This window comes from Medicago sativa, chromosome 8, assembly GCF_051527215.1.
Source record: "Medicago sativa cultivar Bolivia chromosome 8, Bolivia_mono, whole genome shotgun sequence".
NCBI classification, from domain to species: Eukaryota; Viridiplantae; Streptophyta; class Magnoliopsida; order Fabales; family Fabaceae; genus Medicago; species Medicago sativa.
This window is the reverse complement of record NC_140756.1, coordinates 70,234,532-70,250,960: the sequence shown is the minus strand read 5'-3', so window position 1 is coordinate 70,250,960 and position 16,429 is coordinate 70,234,532. Positions and strand designations below refer to the sequence as shown.

At 32.7% G+C, this 16,429-nt stretch overlaps 1 protein-coding gene across 1 annotated transcript; it reads right to left on the bottom strand.

Annotated features, from left to right (window-relative positions):
- Positions 1-954: 954 nt before the first annotated feature.
- Positions 955-2,174, bottom strand: LOC146901044 (uncharacterized). The gene is made up of 2 exons (XM_085737008.1): positions 1,600-2,174; positions 955-1,527 (listed from the first exon to the last, which is right to left on the bottom strand). The coding sequence occupies exons 1-2, from the start codon at positions 1,924-1,926 to the stop codon at positions 955-957; spliced, it is 900 nt and encodes a 299-aa protein (XP_085593134.1). The 5' UTR covers positions 1,927-2,174.
- Positions 2,175-16,429: the final 14,255 nt, after the last annotated feature.

The following is a 16,429-nucleotide window of genomic DNA, read 5'->3' as shown; positions in this document are numbered from 1 at the left end:
AACTGACCATTTACATATTCTTTACCATTGTCACACTGTATGTTTTTAATTTCCCGTTGAAATTGAGTGTTGATATATGCTTTTAATTTTTGAAAAGAGGAATAAACTTGAGATTTTCGTGAGATTGGAAAAGTCCACAAGTAATTTGAATAATTATCCAAAAAAAGCACATAATATTTGTGACCCAACGAACTCAATATGGGAGATGTCCATACGTCACTATGTAAGATATCAAAAGGCATATAAGTAGAATTATTAGATTCAACAAAAGGTAATTTAACATGTTTACCGAGAGGACACGAAGTACAAAAGTTTGAATTGAACCTAATTCTATTACATTCAATCAAATTATTTTTCACTAAGGAGTCTAAAACTGGTGCTCCGGGGTGTCCTAGACGGTCATGCCAAAGTGAGGATGATAATGCTGCAAGGGAAATGGATGACTTGACTGGATTATTTGTGGTGGTGATAGGATAGAGTTCTCCTCGGCTCTCACATCTCATTAGTGCCATCCCCGTCTGAAAATCCTTCACAGAAAAACCAAAAGGATCAAATTCAACAGTGACTAGGTTATCGGTAGTGAATTTACGAACAGACACTAAGTTTTTGATTAATTTTGGGGCATGAAGTACATTTTCTAACACTAATGGAGGGTGAGGTGGTGATAGTTTTGTACTGCCAAAACCACGAATTGGAATAGAATGACCATTTCCTACAATGATACCATTAGGTTTGCTCAAATTAAAATAAGACGAGAGATTACCTGATGCTGATGTCATATGAGATGTTGCTCCGGTGTCCATGTACCACGATGGATCAGGCTGAGCAAGGCTGAGAGTATGTAAGGCAGCTTCTATGTCTGTTGGACTGGGTCCATTTGCATTGAAACTGGCAGGTTGCGGCTTTGGTCCCAAAATTCCTGGCTGTTGTGGCCTAGCAGCAGCACCATTCGGCCTAGCCCAATTGTATGAGGGGTATGGGCATGGCGGAGCTGACCATGGCTGTCCAAGGATAGTATTGTTGCCATGGCTGTCCACGACCGCCATTGTTGTTCCGGCCACCCCTGCCGCGGTTTTTCTTGCCGCGGTTTCCACGGTAATTATTGTTGCTGTTCCGAGCTTGTGAGTTTCCCGGAGAGGAATTTGGGGTGATTGAAGCAACATCAGGGGTTGAGGATTTGGCGAGGAGTGCTGTCGAGGATGAGAGGGAATTGGATTCACGGGCAGCGCGTTGAATCATAGTGGACTCCTCAAGTTCGAGTCTTGATTTTGCAGTTGCAAAAGTTGGTAGTGGATCATGTTGTTGAATGTATGTCGCAAAACCGGAGTATGCATCAGTGAGACCTGAAATCATTTTCAATACTAACCGTGTATTAGTGACTGGAGAGTCGACATTCGCCAATTGATCTGCCAATAGCTTGAGGCGGTTGCAATAAGCCTTTGTTGAAGGAAAGTCTTCCAAGTGGGTGTTGCTGAACTGGTTCTCGAGTTGGACAGCTCTCGAATGTTTGTTGTCATGAAATAACGCCTCAATACGTTTCCAACACTGTTCAGCTGTGTCATTAACCACAAGAATAGAATTGAGAATATCTTGTGTAACAGTAGCATACATCCATTGCAATACGACCGCATCAAGGCGGTTCCAGAGGTCGATGTCATTGTTTTTGACAGCGGCGGCAGCGGCGACAGCTTTCTCATCTGTCGGTGGGATTATGTGATCAAGCAAATTGTGAACACGTGCTTGAATCATGAATAGGGCTGACCAAGATAGATAGATATTGGAGTCATTGTCTAATGTCACAGGGATGATTGATTTGACATTATTAATGGAAAAAGCGGTGTGAAATTTGTTGGATGCGGCAGTTTGGTTTTGAGATTGAGGAGAGCCGGAGTCAGAATTGGTGGAGGAGGAAGAATGGGAGGCCATTGAGAAGGGAGAAAGAGAGGTATTTTGCAGCGGCTAATTAGGGATTTTGGATCGAACCCTAGCTGATACCATATAAGAAATAGGTTAACAGAGAGATAGGTTATAAGAAATGCGTTCGATGATTTGTATTGATATGACTGAATCCAATATATACAAGAATTGGTAAGCTAAATAAATAGTAACTAATCATGGCTCATGAAGGCTAACCATTGACTAGTGCTACCTAATAAACAGTAATGATATCTACATCAATAATAATAAAGACTAATGATATTTACATTAATTAACAGATATTCTGTTGATATTCTATCACACCCCCGCAGTCTTAGCTGGAGGATATCCTACGCTGAGACTGTCCCTAAAATCTTGGAAGAGTACCAAGGGAAGACCTTTGGTAAAGATATCTGCAATTTGATAACGCGAGGGGACATGAAGGACACGAACCTGACCACGGGCAACTTTTTCACGGACAAAGTGAATGTCCATTTCAATGTGTTTGGTTCGTTGATGCTGAACGGGATTGCCAGCTAGATATATTGCACTGACATTATCACAATAAACTATGGTAGCTTTTTGGATCGGGCAATGTAGTTCAAGGAGCAAATTACGTAACCAGCAAGATTCAGATACCACATTTGCAACACCACGATATTCAGCTTCAGCACTAGAGCGAGATAACGTGGGTTGGCGTTTCGAGGACCACGAGAGTAAGTTGTCACCAAGAAACACACAATAACCAGAGGTGGAGCGTCTAGTGTCAGGGCAGCCGCCCCAATCAGCATCAGTGTATGAGATTAATGATGTGGTAGGCGATGAATACAGGTGTAGTCCACATTGACTAGTGCCTTTGATGTAACGCAAGATGCGCCTAAGAGCCTGCATGTGAACTTCCATCGGATTGTGCATAAATAAGCATATATGTTGGACCGCATATGAAATATCTGGTCTTGTAAAAGTGAGATATTGAAGAGCACCCGCAAGGCTTCGATATAAGGATGGATCCTCATATTGAGTACCGATGTTGGTGCTAAGTTTTGATTTTGTGTCAACCGGGGTAGGACATGACTTACAAGATGACATACCAGCACGTTCAAGGACCTCTTCTGCATACTTTTTCTGAGATAAGAATATACCACCTGAATGTCGAGTTACAGAAATGCCCAAGAAATAACTAAGTGGTCCCAAATCCTTCATTGCAAATTCAGAGCTGAGAAGAGATATAATAGATGTGCGAAGAACATCAGTAGAAGTGGTAAGAATGATGTCGTCGACATATAGCAGAAGATAGGCTATGGTAGTGTCTCTTCGATAGATGAACAGAGAGTTGTCTGACTTGCTTTGAGAGAAACCAATAGATGAAACATAATCAGCAAATCGTTTGTACCATGCTCTAGGGGCTTGATTTAGGCCATACAATGATTTGCGCAATAGACAGATGATGACATCCTGTCATTACGTAATATTAGGGACTTATTGTGACATTTTGATAGAGTTCTCATGCAATTTATACTGTTCTGGAGTGCAAAAAGCTTAAAATTTGAAGTCTGTTCGAAGGAAATCGCGCCACGCCAATTTCAAGCCGTGCTGCGATTTTTGAAGCAAAATTACACACTTCCTGTAAAGAGGAAATCGCGGCACGCCATTATACAAGGCGCGGCACGATTTTGATGGGTCAGGCCCATGACTTCTATAAATACTGCACTCAATCTGAAGAACAAGGGTTACGATTTTGGAGAGCAAAGTGCGATTTTGAGACATCAGAGACGGCTAGAAGGGCGATTTCTTCATCCTTTTACCAATTCATGTATGTTTTAATTATTTCATTGATTATGCTATTTGTAAACTCGATCCCTAAAAAAATATAACATCAGACAATAATAAAACATTAAGATGATTACTAAATATGTAATCATGCATCTAGGAAGTATCTGAATGGAATGAGAATGAATGTGTAAATAGATAATGGTGGGTTGATAAAGTAACATCGGAAAACATGATTACTTTATGTTACTACCTTTTGACCCGTGGGTCGCACGGATTTTCTCGAATATAATAGAGACCAATAAATACACCCTCCGGTCACTATTATAAACAAAAATCTACATTTTAGATTCATTCATTTAATGATGCACATGGTCTTTATTATAGACCACATACATCATTAAATGAATGAACCTAAAATGTAGTTTTTTGCTTATATTAGTGATCGGAGGGTGTAATCTTTAACCTGTAAGATCATTGATATGATAGAAAATATTTTCTTCAAAAAAAAGGCAAGCGGATAGGAATGAAATTGGTGTGCAATGCATTTTTTTAGATGGAATTTGTTAGGTTAAATAATTGCAAACCTAATAAAGCAAATGAGCGAGAAAAAATTAGGTTAAGTTGCTGCAGACGTAACAAAATTATTAAATAAGGATGTCAAAAAAAAGGCATGAAATTAAAACAAAAATCCAAAAAAAAGTGTAAAATTCTTGACCAAAAAAAAAAGTATAAAATAGAAGGATCATACGTGATCATTGATATGGTAGAAAATATTTTCTTCAAAAAAAAAAAAGGCAAGCGGATAGAAATAAAATTGGTGTGCAATGCATTTTTTTAGATGGAATTTGTTAGGTTAAATAATTGCAAACCTAATAAAGCAAATGAGCGGGAAAAAATTAGGTTAAATTGCTGCAGACGTAACAAAATTAATAAATAAAGGATGCTCATAGTTTCTAGAACAAACGTGCAACATCAAATAAGTGTAGAAAATATTTTCTTCAAAAAAAAAAAAGCAAGATGATAGGAATGAAATTGGTGCGATGCATTTTTTTTAGATGGAATTTGTTAGGTTAAATAATTGCAAACCTAATAAAGCAAATGAGCGGGAAAAAATTAGGTTAAATTGCTGCAGACGTAACAAAATTAATAAATAAGGATTAGAGTAAAGTAATAGGTGGCGCGTCATATACCGCTTCTAAGCATAGTTTACTAGTAGGTAACTCTCTATTGAGTAAACTCGTACTCAAGGGAAGTTCCAGACGCACAAAATGAATAAATGAAATGACTCTTATAGTTAGACTATGGTCTGGATCATAGTCACAGAATTCGTCCACAAACAAGGGAACCGCGAACCAATTCGTCCGTACCCAATTCGCGGTACTTTTGCGAATTGGTTCGTCCAAATTCGTCTGGAATTCGTCTGGAAAAGAGAACCCGTAAAAAAATCTCATAGTTTTTCATTTTCCAGTTTTGAATCTCAATTTAGGGTAAAGAAAAGAGGACAATTTATTCTCAGACTACACCATTCTTTGATTAATTGCAAGTTGAATCTGGGTTAAGAAAGAAGAACAACAAGAGATATGAGCAAAGAAGATTAAGGGTTAAGAAAGAGAAGGAGAAGGGACGTGTTTATCATTTTTTAGAAGAGATTGGGTTGAAAGAGAACACGTGCAAACCTTTTTTCCACGTACAGGCTGTCTCTTGCTGTTCACAATAAATTTATTATGTTGTTATTTATGTGTTCTCTTTTTTTAATGTAGATTTTTATTTATTTATTTAAGTGTTCTCTAATTTTTAATAATGATATCAATATTTTTTTTATCATATTCTTTTATTTTTTAAACTAAATAATATTTTAATTCATAATATATGATTATTATATTTGAGTGTACCGAATAGCGTACCGTCTATGTATACCCCTCACGTACCGAATTTTTTGAAAGTTACGTACCGCGTATCCGAATTCGTACCACGTATCGGAACGAACCATGAACCGTGTGACTATGGTCTGGATATTGTGTTTATTGTTTAGTTCTAAAACCTAAGGGACTCAGATATTATATCTGAAACTAATTATGATTAGATCTATTGGAATACTTGTGGTTCTAAAACCTAAGGGACTCAGATATTATATCTGAAACTAATTATGATTAGATCTATTGGAATACTTGTGGTAAAGGTTAAATTTCACAAGCGATTTTTTATGTTCGGCACACCGGCGTAGCTGAAAAACATCATTGGACTAATTATTAAAGTTCATATTATTATGTCGGATCCGGATCACGTCAGAGTCTAGAATTAGGATTTGTTATTTCCATATTTAAATGTATAAGTGTAAATTTAAAATTTTGAACTTTTTTCCAAGGTCTTTAATAGAAATATTGAAGATATCAATGCTTTTTCACTTTGAAAACGGGTATTTCTTTAAATCCTTTAAGTATGGAATATTAGGTGTTACATGATAGACCATGGTTTTATCTCCTAATTTGTTCATCTTATTCGGCTGCTTAAGTTATTTGACCAGAGACAAAGAATTAAGAAAGGGTATTTGGCTTATTTTCCGCACAACCAGTTGGACTACTAAAAATGGGATAATGTTTGCAAATGGGGACAAGGAGATGAAGGAATTAATGTACAAAATCAAACTTCTATCATTGCAATGGGGATCAAGCAGAGGGATGATGTCTCATTACCTTTTACACAATGCCTGACGAGATAACGTATATTTAAGGATATCTCTTTCAGTGTTTCTTTCTAATGGATCAATTTGTATTTCACCCTACTTATGGTCTTCGGTTATTGTTTTGTATTGATTTTTATGTTTTTTTTTTTTTTTGCAGTTTATTTAGTTGTAGGTTGTCTTCGTTTATGGTTTTCTAGTTTTTTAGGTGAAGTATGTTAGTTTGTAGATTGCCGTTTTGGTTTTGTTAATGGTCTAAGAGGTTGTGTGTGTAAGTGTGTTTGTTAATGGTCTAAGAGGTTGTGTGTGTAAGTGTGTTTTGATGTTTGTTTTTTAGTTAGATGTAACTTGAGTTTGTGTGACTTCTTGGCTTGTGTTATATTGTCTTTTACGATGCTTGTCTTAAATTGGGACATGATATGATAATTTATTTTAAACTCGCGAGTAGAATTACTCATACGAATTTACGAATCTAGAAGGCTAAAACAAGTGGAATCGCTCATAGAATTGTTTTTGTGGTAGACTCATATAGACTCGTACAGACTCACACATAGACTCTCAGGTCTATGACGAGTTTATGAGTCAATAAGTTTTTTTGAATTATTTTTATAAAAAAGTTCAAACTAAACAAAATTTGAAAGGAGAAAAACCTAGAAACCTCTTTTCTTTTTCGATCTCACTCTCAATTTAGAAAGAAAACTCTCACTCTCACCAAAGATAGAATAATTTATGTCATACTTATATTCGTCGACGACATTTTCTTCTTCCTTCATAAACGACATTATCTTGTTGCGTATCGAAATATTGTGGAAACTAATGTTGCTAATAATGATGTGTAAAGTGGCGGAGGCAATATTAAATTAGGAGGAATTTAAAATAATCCAAGGTATGTTACAGTTAATGATGAATAAGGCGTTTTATCTAGGGCTGAATTTCATAATGATAATCAGGATGCTAATGAAGATGATGGTGACAATGACGATAGTGGTGATTTTGATGATGAACAAGATTTCACATGAGTTTTGGATATTTGAAGTAATTAGCAGTTTGGTTTTTCACACAGATTAAGAAAAATGTATAAATAAAGGGGAAAGTGGAATATATTGAATTGGGAATGATGAAAGTAGTATTAATTAGAGTTATATTGTATTGGGAATGATGAAAGTTGTATTAAAAATTGAAATGGCTCAGTTATTTTGGGACACTTTTTTTTAGTAAATGGGTCGGATATTCCGGGACGGAGGGAGTATGTTTTATGATTTTTTGGTATATATATCATCCAATTAGAAAGGAACTAGGACCTTATCTACTTACTTTTCTACTTTGCTTGCTCTAACATGATTATTATTTTTTTTGTTAAAAAATTTGTTATGGAGTTTGAAATTTTAATTTTTATGTTAATTGGTGTTCTATTAAAAACATGGCTTAAGTGTACTTTTGACACAGTCAACTCCTATATGACATGCCACATGTGTAATAACTGAATTAAAAAAACAAAAAAAAAACCACATAATCATTTTATAAATTAAAAAAATTAAAAAAATCCCATAAAATCCATACCCTTCTTCATCTTCATCACACATTCTTCATTTTTATCCAGAAAATACAATACTCAACCTAAAAAATCAAACAATCCTTAAGCTAGAGATTCTATTGATATCAAAATTAAGAAGAAAAAAAATATAAAAATTAAGAAGAAGAAAAAAATCGAAGGACAAGTTTATTGTAGATGAATTCAAACCAAAGCTTAAGAAAAGTTTAACAACAATTTATTTGAAACCCATCACTGAAATTTTTAGCATATTGGATTCCAGCACTATTAGAATCAAAAGTCCGTACTAAGAAAAATTTAAAATTTTCACCGTTTTCATCTTCATGTACAAATCCAAATTCTAAACAAAATTTCCCTCCAACAAAGGAGACAAAACAACGACGTTTTCCTTTTCCTTACAAGAAGACTCGAACAAAGACACGTCAGAGATAATCTTCACAAACTCTTCCAAAGACAACTTCCCATGCTTGTGTTCTGTGGTCATTCTTATGAAGGTGTTTTATGATTTCCGTGAAAAAATCCATGTGGCAAGTAAGAACCAAATCGTGTCGTAGACCAAACTCTCTCTCGGTTACATCGAGAAAACCAGCAAAGACTGGGAAGTTGAAAAACCAAGTAGGGATAGCAAAACGGTGTCGTTCCGATCCAACGTAAACAAAGACAAAACCTCAAGGTGGTTGTCTTCGAGGAGTGACACATGGTTCAACGCAAATTAGTTACATTTTTTAACGAAGGATGAAATATAGAGAGGAATTGATGAGTTTCTGGGCTGATGAACCATGAAGGTGAGAATGTCGTGTTGTGTTGTTCATGTTTTGGAATTCACTCCCTTTGCTATTTTCTTTTTTCTTTTTTTAATTCTTCTATTTACATGTGTGGCTTTTTTGGTTTGTTTTAATAGCAATATACACATGTGGAGTGCTAAATTCTTTAATGAAGTACCACACAAGCGTTGACTTAGTCAAAATTATCAAAAAGGACCACTATTGCAAAGAGCCTAATTCATACTAAATTTTTATTTTTCTAATAGGGCCTAAATAGCAACATTTTAAAACTTAGTGGTCAAAGGTACATTTAAGCCTACACAAATATATGTCATTTACGTGTCACTTACATATGTTTAAAAGTCAATTTTAAATTTTCATAGATTCATACAAATCTACGGACACTTTTCGAGTCTCTGTAAACTCGCGAATTTGACAACCTTTTATCATATATTCACCATTCTAAATAGTATGTTTGTTTACAATTTCGATTTTTTTGCCTCGAAGATCATAATAAGTTGAAAATGTAATATATGACAAAAAAACATCATTTTCAATGAAAGAGTTCTACTCGTACTCATTGTTTGTGTGTGTATATATATATACACATATATGTATATATATACATATATATATACATATATACATATATGTATATATATACATATATATATACATATATATATACATATATATATATATATATATATGCTATTAAAGAATCATATTTTCTTTAACAATTTAGATCTTGAACATGAATATTAATAGCACTATTTTAATGTTATTGTATTGTTTTACTTAGATTCTTTTTATTATATTTTTATAATAATTTTGAGTATCTAGTTTTTTTAACCATATTTTAATTTGAATGCTTTGTTTTTATACATTTTAGTTTAGATAAGGTAATTTGTTGGATGGGTTCGACAGAAAATTTTAGCATTAAAATTTTAGCGGTTTATTACAATGATTTTAAATTTCTATTTTTTGTTTTAGAAGTTAAATTTTAAAATTAAACATGTTCCAATAAAATAAGGTTGAATAAGTTTTTTACTTAATTTGAAAACAAATTTCACTTAAATCTTTAAACCACAAAAATAAGTTTTATATTTCGTTTTAATTTTAACATTTACATATAATCAACAATGGTCTCTAACTACCATTGATCATTTTTTTTTGACAAGACCACCATTGATCATTGTCGATGATCATAAATTATTGTTGACGACCACTCAATGGGTTTTGACCTTAAGCATAGTCGCGATGGGTAATTGTCCAAGGTCTCAACTCATACTTAAAGACATAATTTGATATCAATGGGACATATAACACACAAACTCACAAACAAACTAACAAAGAACAAAGGAGAGACTTTCTATTGAACTCTATTTTTATTCATGAAAACTTGATACACATGGAGAGGAGAGTTACACAGCCTTTTATAGGCTTAGAATCCTTAATACATAAGCAAAAATGAGGCGGTGCTGCACCTTGTAGAAAGTGGCGGTGCACACTAGATTTTTCTAGGTTGTGCTACACTTAGATTACTTCTTAATGGCTAAGTAATTTACATTGGCGGTTAAAAAACTATTCTAGGTGGTTCTACATATTTCTTTATTTTACTTAATGACTAATCATAAATCTTTAATAGGCAAGTAGTAGACTAAGTCAAATTTTGTAACATTGCATCTCTTCTCCATTATTCTAGATGGCTTGATTTAATTTTTTTTAACATAATTGATTGAGTAATAAATATTATGTATAAATATTTTGAGAAAACTAATTTTTTTATAATAATGTTAATAGTTAGAGGCATAACAATTTTTTATAATCATGCATTTGCAAAATGTATTTGCTTTTTATGCGTGTCTGCAAAAAGATAAAAGAAGACAATGTAAGAAAATATAAAGAACATATTAAGACAAATAAGAGACTAAATGTTTATTACTTTCCTGGTAGAGTTATGTGATATGTAATTTTCATTTGCTACAATATGTACTCCCTCCGTCCTAAATTATAAGTAAAAAAAACTCATTTTCTTTGTCCTAAATTATAAGCAAAAAAGACCAACTTTTATCATATTTAATTATGTTTTTTCAAAAAATTATCTTTTCCAAAGGAAAATTAAATGCAAAGTGCATTCAATTTGCTCTCTTTTCATTTTCTCTATAATCAACTACCAATGAAAATTGTTTTTACATCTTTCTATAAAACTTATTTCAAAGATAACACAAAAAACTATGTTACAAACTATTATGTTTTAGTTTTCTTAATAAGTGTGATTTTTTTTTTTTTGCTTATAATATGGGACGGAGGGAGTAATTGATAATTTGTCTATAAAATAATGGTAAATTACAAAATTTAATTTTATGTGATTGTTTTAAAAAAAAAACATAAATTTATTTGATAGATGATGGATATAATAATAGGGCTTAAAATTTCCAATCACTTTCTATCTCTGACATATATAATATTTATTTTCACGTGAAATGCATGACTCAAAAAATTCATATATAATACATGAAGAATGATGAAAATATGTATTCTATCAAGATATATTGTTGGTGTTCTGCATGTAGCCGGTATTGTTGTTTGTGATTGAAATACATGACCCAAATAGTCACATTTAATTCATGCAATTGAGTGAAAACCAATTGTGTGGTTTATCTAATATTCAAAATTGTTTTTAATTAAAAAATTTATGTATTAATTGTGGTTTTATCTTTTCTTTAATTAGTATTCCTAACACTTAAATTTCTAAATTAAAATTATCATTTTTAAATTAAGTTCAAAACTAAATTATCGATTAAGAGTATTCAAATTTTCGTAATACTTAATATGTTTGACTTACTTCCCAACTAAAAATTTCATATTACTAGAGTCTATTTCCACTAAGAACTTGAGGGATAATGTTTTTATTCCAAATGATTGATAATCCTCTTGGAAGCATTAGTGGTTAGTAGTTTGGAGTTTGTTACTGATTTTCTATGCAAAAGGGATTGTGGCTTGTGTTGTAGAAGTAGTTTAAAAACGTAAAAGACAGTGAAAAGCATATTTCAAGAAAATAATCAAGGGTTTTACGTGTGGAAAGTTTTCTTATTCCAATGACCACCTCTCTAATGTTGAGTGATTCCCTTTAATTATTTTTTCTTGCATGGTGTTTTGGATTTGAAGCTATAATAGTTTTTGGAGGTTTAGGTTTCATATTTAACATTAAAATTTTGGTTATCTTGAATGGATTGTAATAAGAAAATTGGAGCAGTGATATTTTAATGGGCTTAAATAGGTTACCGGTACTGCAAATATACACATTGAATTTTCATCCATAGACCTATTAATCCTTCCAAACAGCCATAGCAAATATTAAGGTGGCTACTTGCGTACCCATATGACGTGGCAGGGTATTTTACCCATGACCGTTTTAAATCGGTTGATTAAAAAAGCGATCTTAAAAGATTTTTGTTTCTTTTGAAAATAATATTTTTTATGTTTTACTTTCATTGTGTATCCCTTAGGATTGTATTACTGGCTCTGATACCAGGTTTGGGGCAGAATCGCCAGCGGAATTTTCTCGAACTTGTTCCAACATTTGATCAATTTTATTTAAACCTTGAAATGGTTTTAAGAGTGTTTTAGCTCTTTCTTGTTGTATATTTGTAAGATTTTCTAAATTTTCTATTTCTCTTAATTAGTAAATCATCAATATATTCTATATGATAAAGTACTAGATCTTGAGCATGGAAAAGAATTTGTTTTAATATAATTCTTTTATTGTAAAAGTTTATCTCAGAGACTATGTTTTCTAATCTTTTTTTAAAGAGTTTTAGCTCTGTTTCAAGATTTAATCCGGGCATTATTGATTAAACACGGAGTCTTTGGGGTCAGCATCTGTGTCAGCGGAATTTTCCAAATCTTTGGCTTCTTTTAAAAGCAATTCGATTTGTGATAGTACTTGAAAGGGTTCTAAGAGAATTTTTGCTCTTGTTTTTTGAATCTCTGTAAGATTATTTTCTTGAATTTCTGCTAACAAATCTTCAATTAAATCTATATGGATTTTTGTTATAGTTTGGGCATTATAACAAATTTGTTTGAATGTTATTAAATCATAATACCATTCAATATCACTGACTATGGTTTTTAGTCTATCTTTTAAAACTTCTAATTCTGTTTTAATTGTTAACCCATGCATTATACGTTGGGAACAGAATTATTTGAGGGGTTTTCGGAATTTTCTTGAGCTTCCTTTAAAAGTTGTTCAAGGTTTATTAGGTTTTGAGATGGCCATAACAGAGTTGTGGCTCTTTCTTTTTGTGGGATAGAAATATTTTTTGTTTCTTCTAATTCTTCTAACATTTCTTCCACATATGAAATATGTAGAATTATTAAGTCACGGATTCCCCAAAGTGTATTTTTCATTTCTATTCTTAGAAAATTTTCTTCTATTTTATTAACTAAATTCTTTAGCTTTATTTTGAATAAACTTAATTCGTTTTTTATTGTTATTCCTGGCATTATAACTTCTGACTAATATTTAGAAGTTTAGTTTTTATTTCTGATAGAGTTTTGTCAAACTTTCTTCTTTCTTTACTGTCCAGTGAAGTTCTTGGTGGCAAAAACCTTAACTCACTAGTACTTTCATCTTGTTCTAAAAGAGGTGTCCTTTCTATTGTCATGATAGATTTTGATCTTTTTAATGGTTTTAGAAGTGGTGATTCTAATTTTAATAATGATGCAAATAGTTCATCTATTTGTATTTTTTCTTTTCCACTAAACTCTAAACTATAATGAGAATTACTTAGTGCATAATTCATTTTATAACTTATACCAAAAGGATGATTTCCTGGTCTCGTAAGATTTTGATCTTTGAGTTTATAATGAATTACTAAAGATCTATTCAGATCTATATCATTTAAACTCAAGCTTATTTGTAAATTTATGTCGAATTTTATTTTTTCACATTTTAAATTTCCTTCACCTTAGGTTATTAGTGAATGCTTTTTATTCATCCTAGCATCTTCTATAAGAAGTTCTAGTTCTGAATCTATTCCTTTCATAAAAGTACTTTTTATGATTATTTGAATAGTTGATATATGGATATATCCTACCTTTTTCCTTTTTTCTAGCGATAAGTGTTTTAATCTTTCGCTTATTTGTTGATCATCAATCATGGATATTACAACAGACCCATCTGTTGATTCCATTGGTATAGCAACTTCTCCTACCATCATTCCATATTTTAAGATATTTTCTCTGGATAATTTTTCTTTTATTAAAGAAAAAATACCTTTTTGTTTGAAGTTTTCTTCAGGTTTTAACGTAAAATCTACCTTTTCTATATGATCTACTAATACATCGGCCATAAAACCAGATGAATCTTCTTTTTTCATACTAAATTCCATTATAAAATACTAAGAATTGTGAAATATGAAATCATACCTGATTTTGACTAGAGTTTTTGATGCTTCTGATCTCTCGATCTTTTGAACTTTGGAATAATCTTTCGATTATTAATATTGGGAACTTTAAAATCTTTCGATTTTGTTGTGACAACCTCAAATCCTGCAAAGTCTTTTCCCAACAACGTTTCTCATAAACTAAATGGTACTTACTTCATTGATTTAAGTTGTAAATACAAATGAGCATCAAGGCTCTTATTTATAGGAGGAAGAGACTACATGGTAGCTTACATGTCTCTTTCCATCCAGCTCAAAAGTAAAGACACTAAAACACGTAAAGAGAAAAAAGATGCATTATCACCTAATGTGATAAGATTTTTCTATCTTTAGTGGTCCCCATCTGACTCAGATGATAAGATCCCACTATTCCAACTTTATTTCTTTGGTCATTTACATGACACGTGTTTAGGCTTTTTCTTTTGCCTTATCTTCAAGTGTTGAGACTGTCGGTATTGTCTTTTTCTGCCGACACTTTGTTTTTTGCACACCATTTACAGATATGCCCTTTGTATTTTGAGAAGTATTGGCAACACTCCTGTTGTACTTCCTATGGAATCCGGTAGAGACCGTTTTCGAATCCTGAGAATAAGTCTTCAAAATGAAGTGTTTGTTTAAGGTGTTCTTCTGAAACCTTCTTCTTTGAATCACAGATCATAAGACAAAAATCTGAGACATATAAAACCTTGTAATTAATAATGGATGACCAATATTTAATTAGGTAATCATAAAAATACTGCATTTGTTGAATGAATGAAATTAATGTCCATCCAACACTTGTTGCATTTGGTTCTAGATAGGTTTTGTTTGAGATGCCTATCTTTATGATTGTCCTTGGTCTTACAGCCATCTGATTGTTTTCTTTTTCAAACCTTGGGTATGTTTGTTCGAATTGTAGATATATTTCTCTTCCTTTAGCAAGAAAATCATTAAATCTTTTTGTTGTGTCACCAATCTCCTTTGGAAGATCAGCCAGTTCTTGAAATATGTGACCTTCTCTTTCTTCAAGGTATACAGTCTTGAGCATTCCATAGTCATAGAATTCTTTGAGCAATTCCTTGGATATACCTGGAACTGTATTAGCTTTTACCCCATACTTGGTGTTGACCGGGTAAAAACATTCAAGTGCTAGCTCTTCTTTGAAGTTTGCTAACCACCTCCATTTTCCCATGAAGTCATCAAGGGTTTTTGGCTTATTTTTCTCTTTCTGGAGATTTATAATAGATCCCACTGAAATCTTCTTTTTTGATTCCATTTTTGATGGTTGACCAATGTCTTTGGCGATGGTCATTTCTTTGTAGGAAGCCGTGTAAGCTTCTTTTGCTTCTTCCAGGGTTGGATACGCTTTATGCCTGACATTTTTGCCATTGATATGAAGACTCGCAATAGCACAATTGCTATAGATGCCCTTCATTGGACCATCAAAGATGACATACACCTTTTTCCCTAGTTGTTCGTTGGTTGGATCGACGACAACGTTTAGTTGATCTGAACCATTTTTTGGCTCTTCACTATCTTTTTCTACTCTGTCAGCCGATGACTTTTTTGTATCTTCTTTTGGCATAGAACCTGCTGAAGATGTTGATGAAAAACTTTGTTGTTCATTCAAAGTCTTTTTTGGATTTTCACCTGATTTTGGAAGTTCAACATTTATGATTTTAGTTAAACTTTCGATCATTTTAACCATCTCCCTCCTCTCTGAAGAGAGCTGTTTCAGCTTTTGGCTATGAATTTCAATTTGTTCATCTTTTTACTTTAAGCTGTTTTGGAGAACCTTTAAAGCTTGCTCCATTCTCTTGTCAATGTATCTGCAAAACAATTATTTTCTGATTTTATTATTTGAATATAAGGATAGAATTGTTGGATGCGCATTTGCCATCGAACAAGTCTTCCCTGTTTATGATCAACTTTTAAATTGTAGCGCCAAAATCCGCTAACATAAGTTGAATCAGTTCTTAATAAAAATCTTGATGGAATTAAATCCATTCTCCATTTTTCTAAAACTTTTAAACAAGAAAGGGTTTCTTTCTCATTAATATGATATCTTGTTTCAGCATTCTTAAAAGAACCTGAAACATACTTGCATAAGACAAGATCATTATCTTTAATTCGGATGTTATTACTTGAATAATCAAGTTTTGTATCAGTTGAGACTGATTTTATATCTGATCGCCCATTAGGGATATCTGATTTTAATTGTGGGTTGCGCCCACAATGGTATAGGATTGTTGTGGGGTTTCATCCTCAACATATCCACTGAGATTTAATCCCAGTTTTTGTTTACCATTAGGTA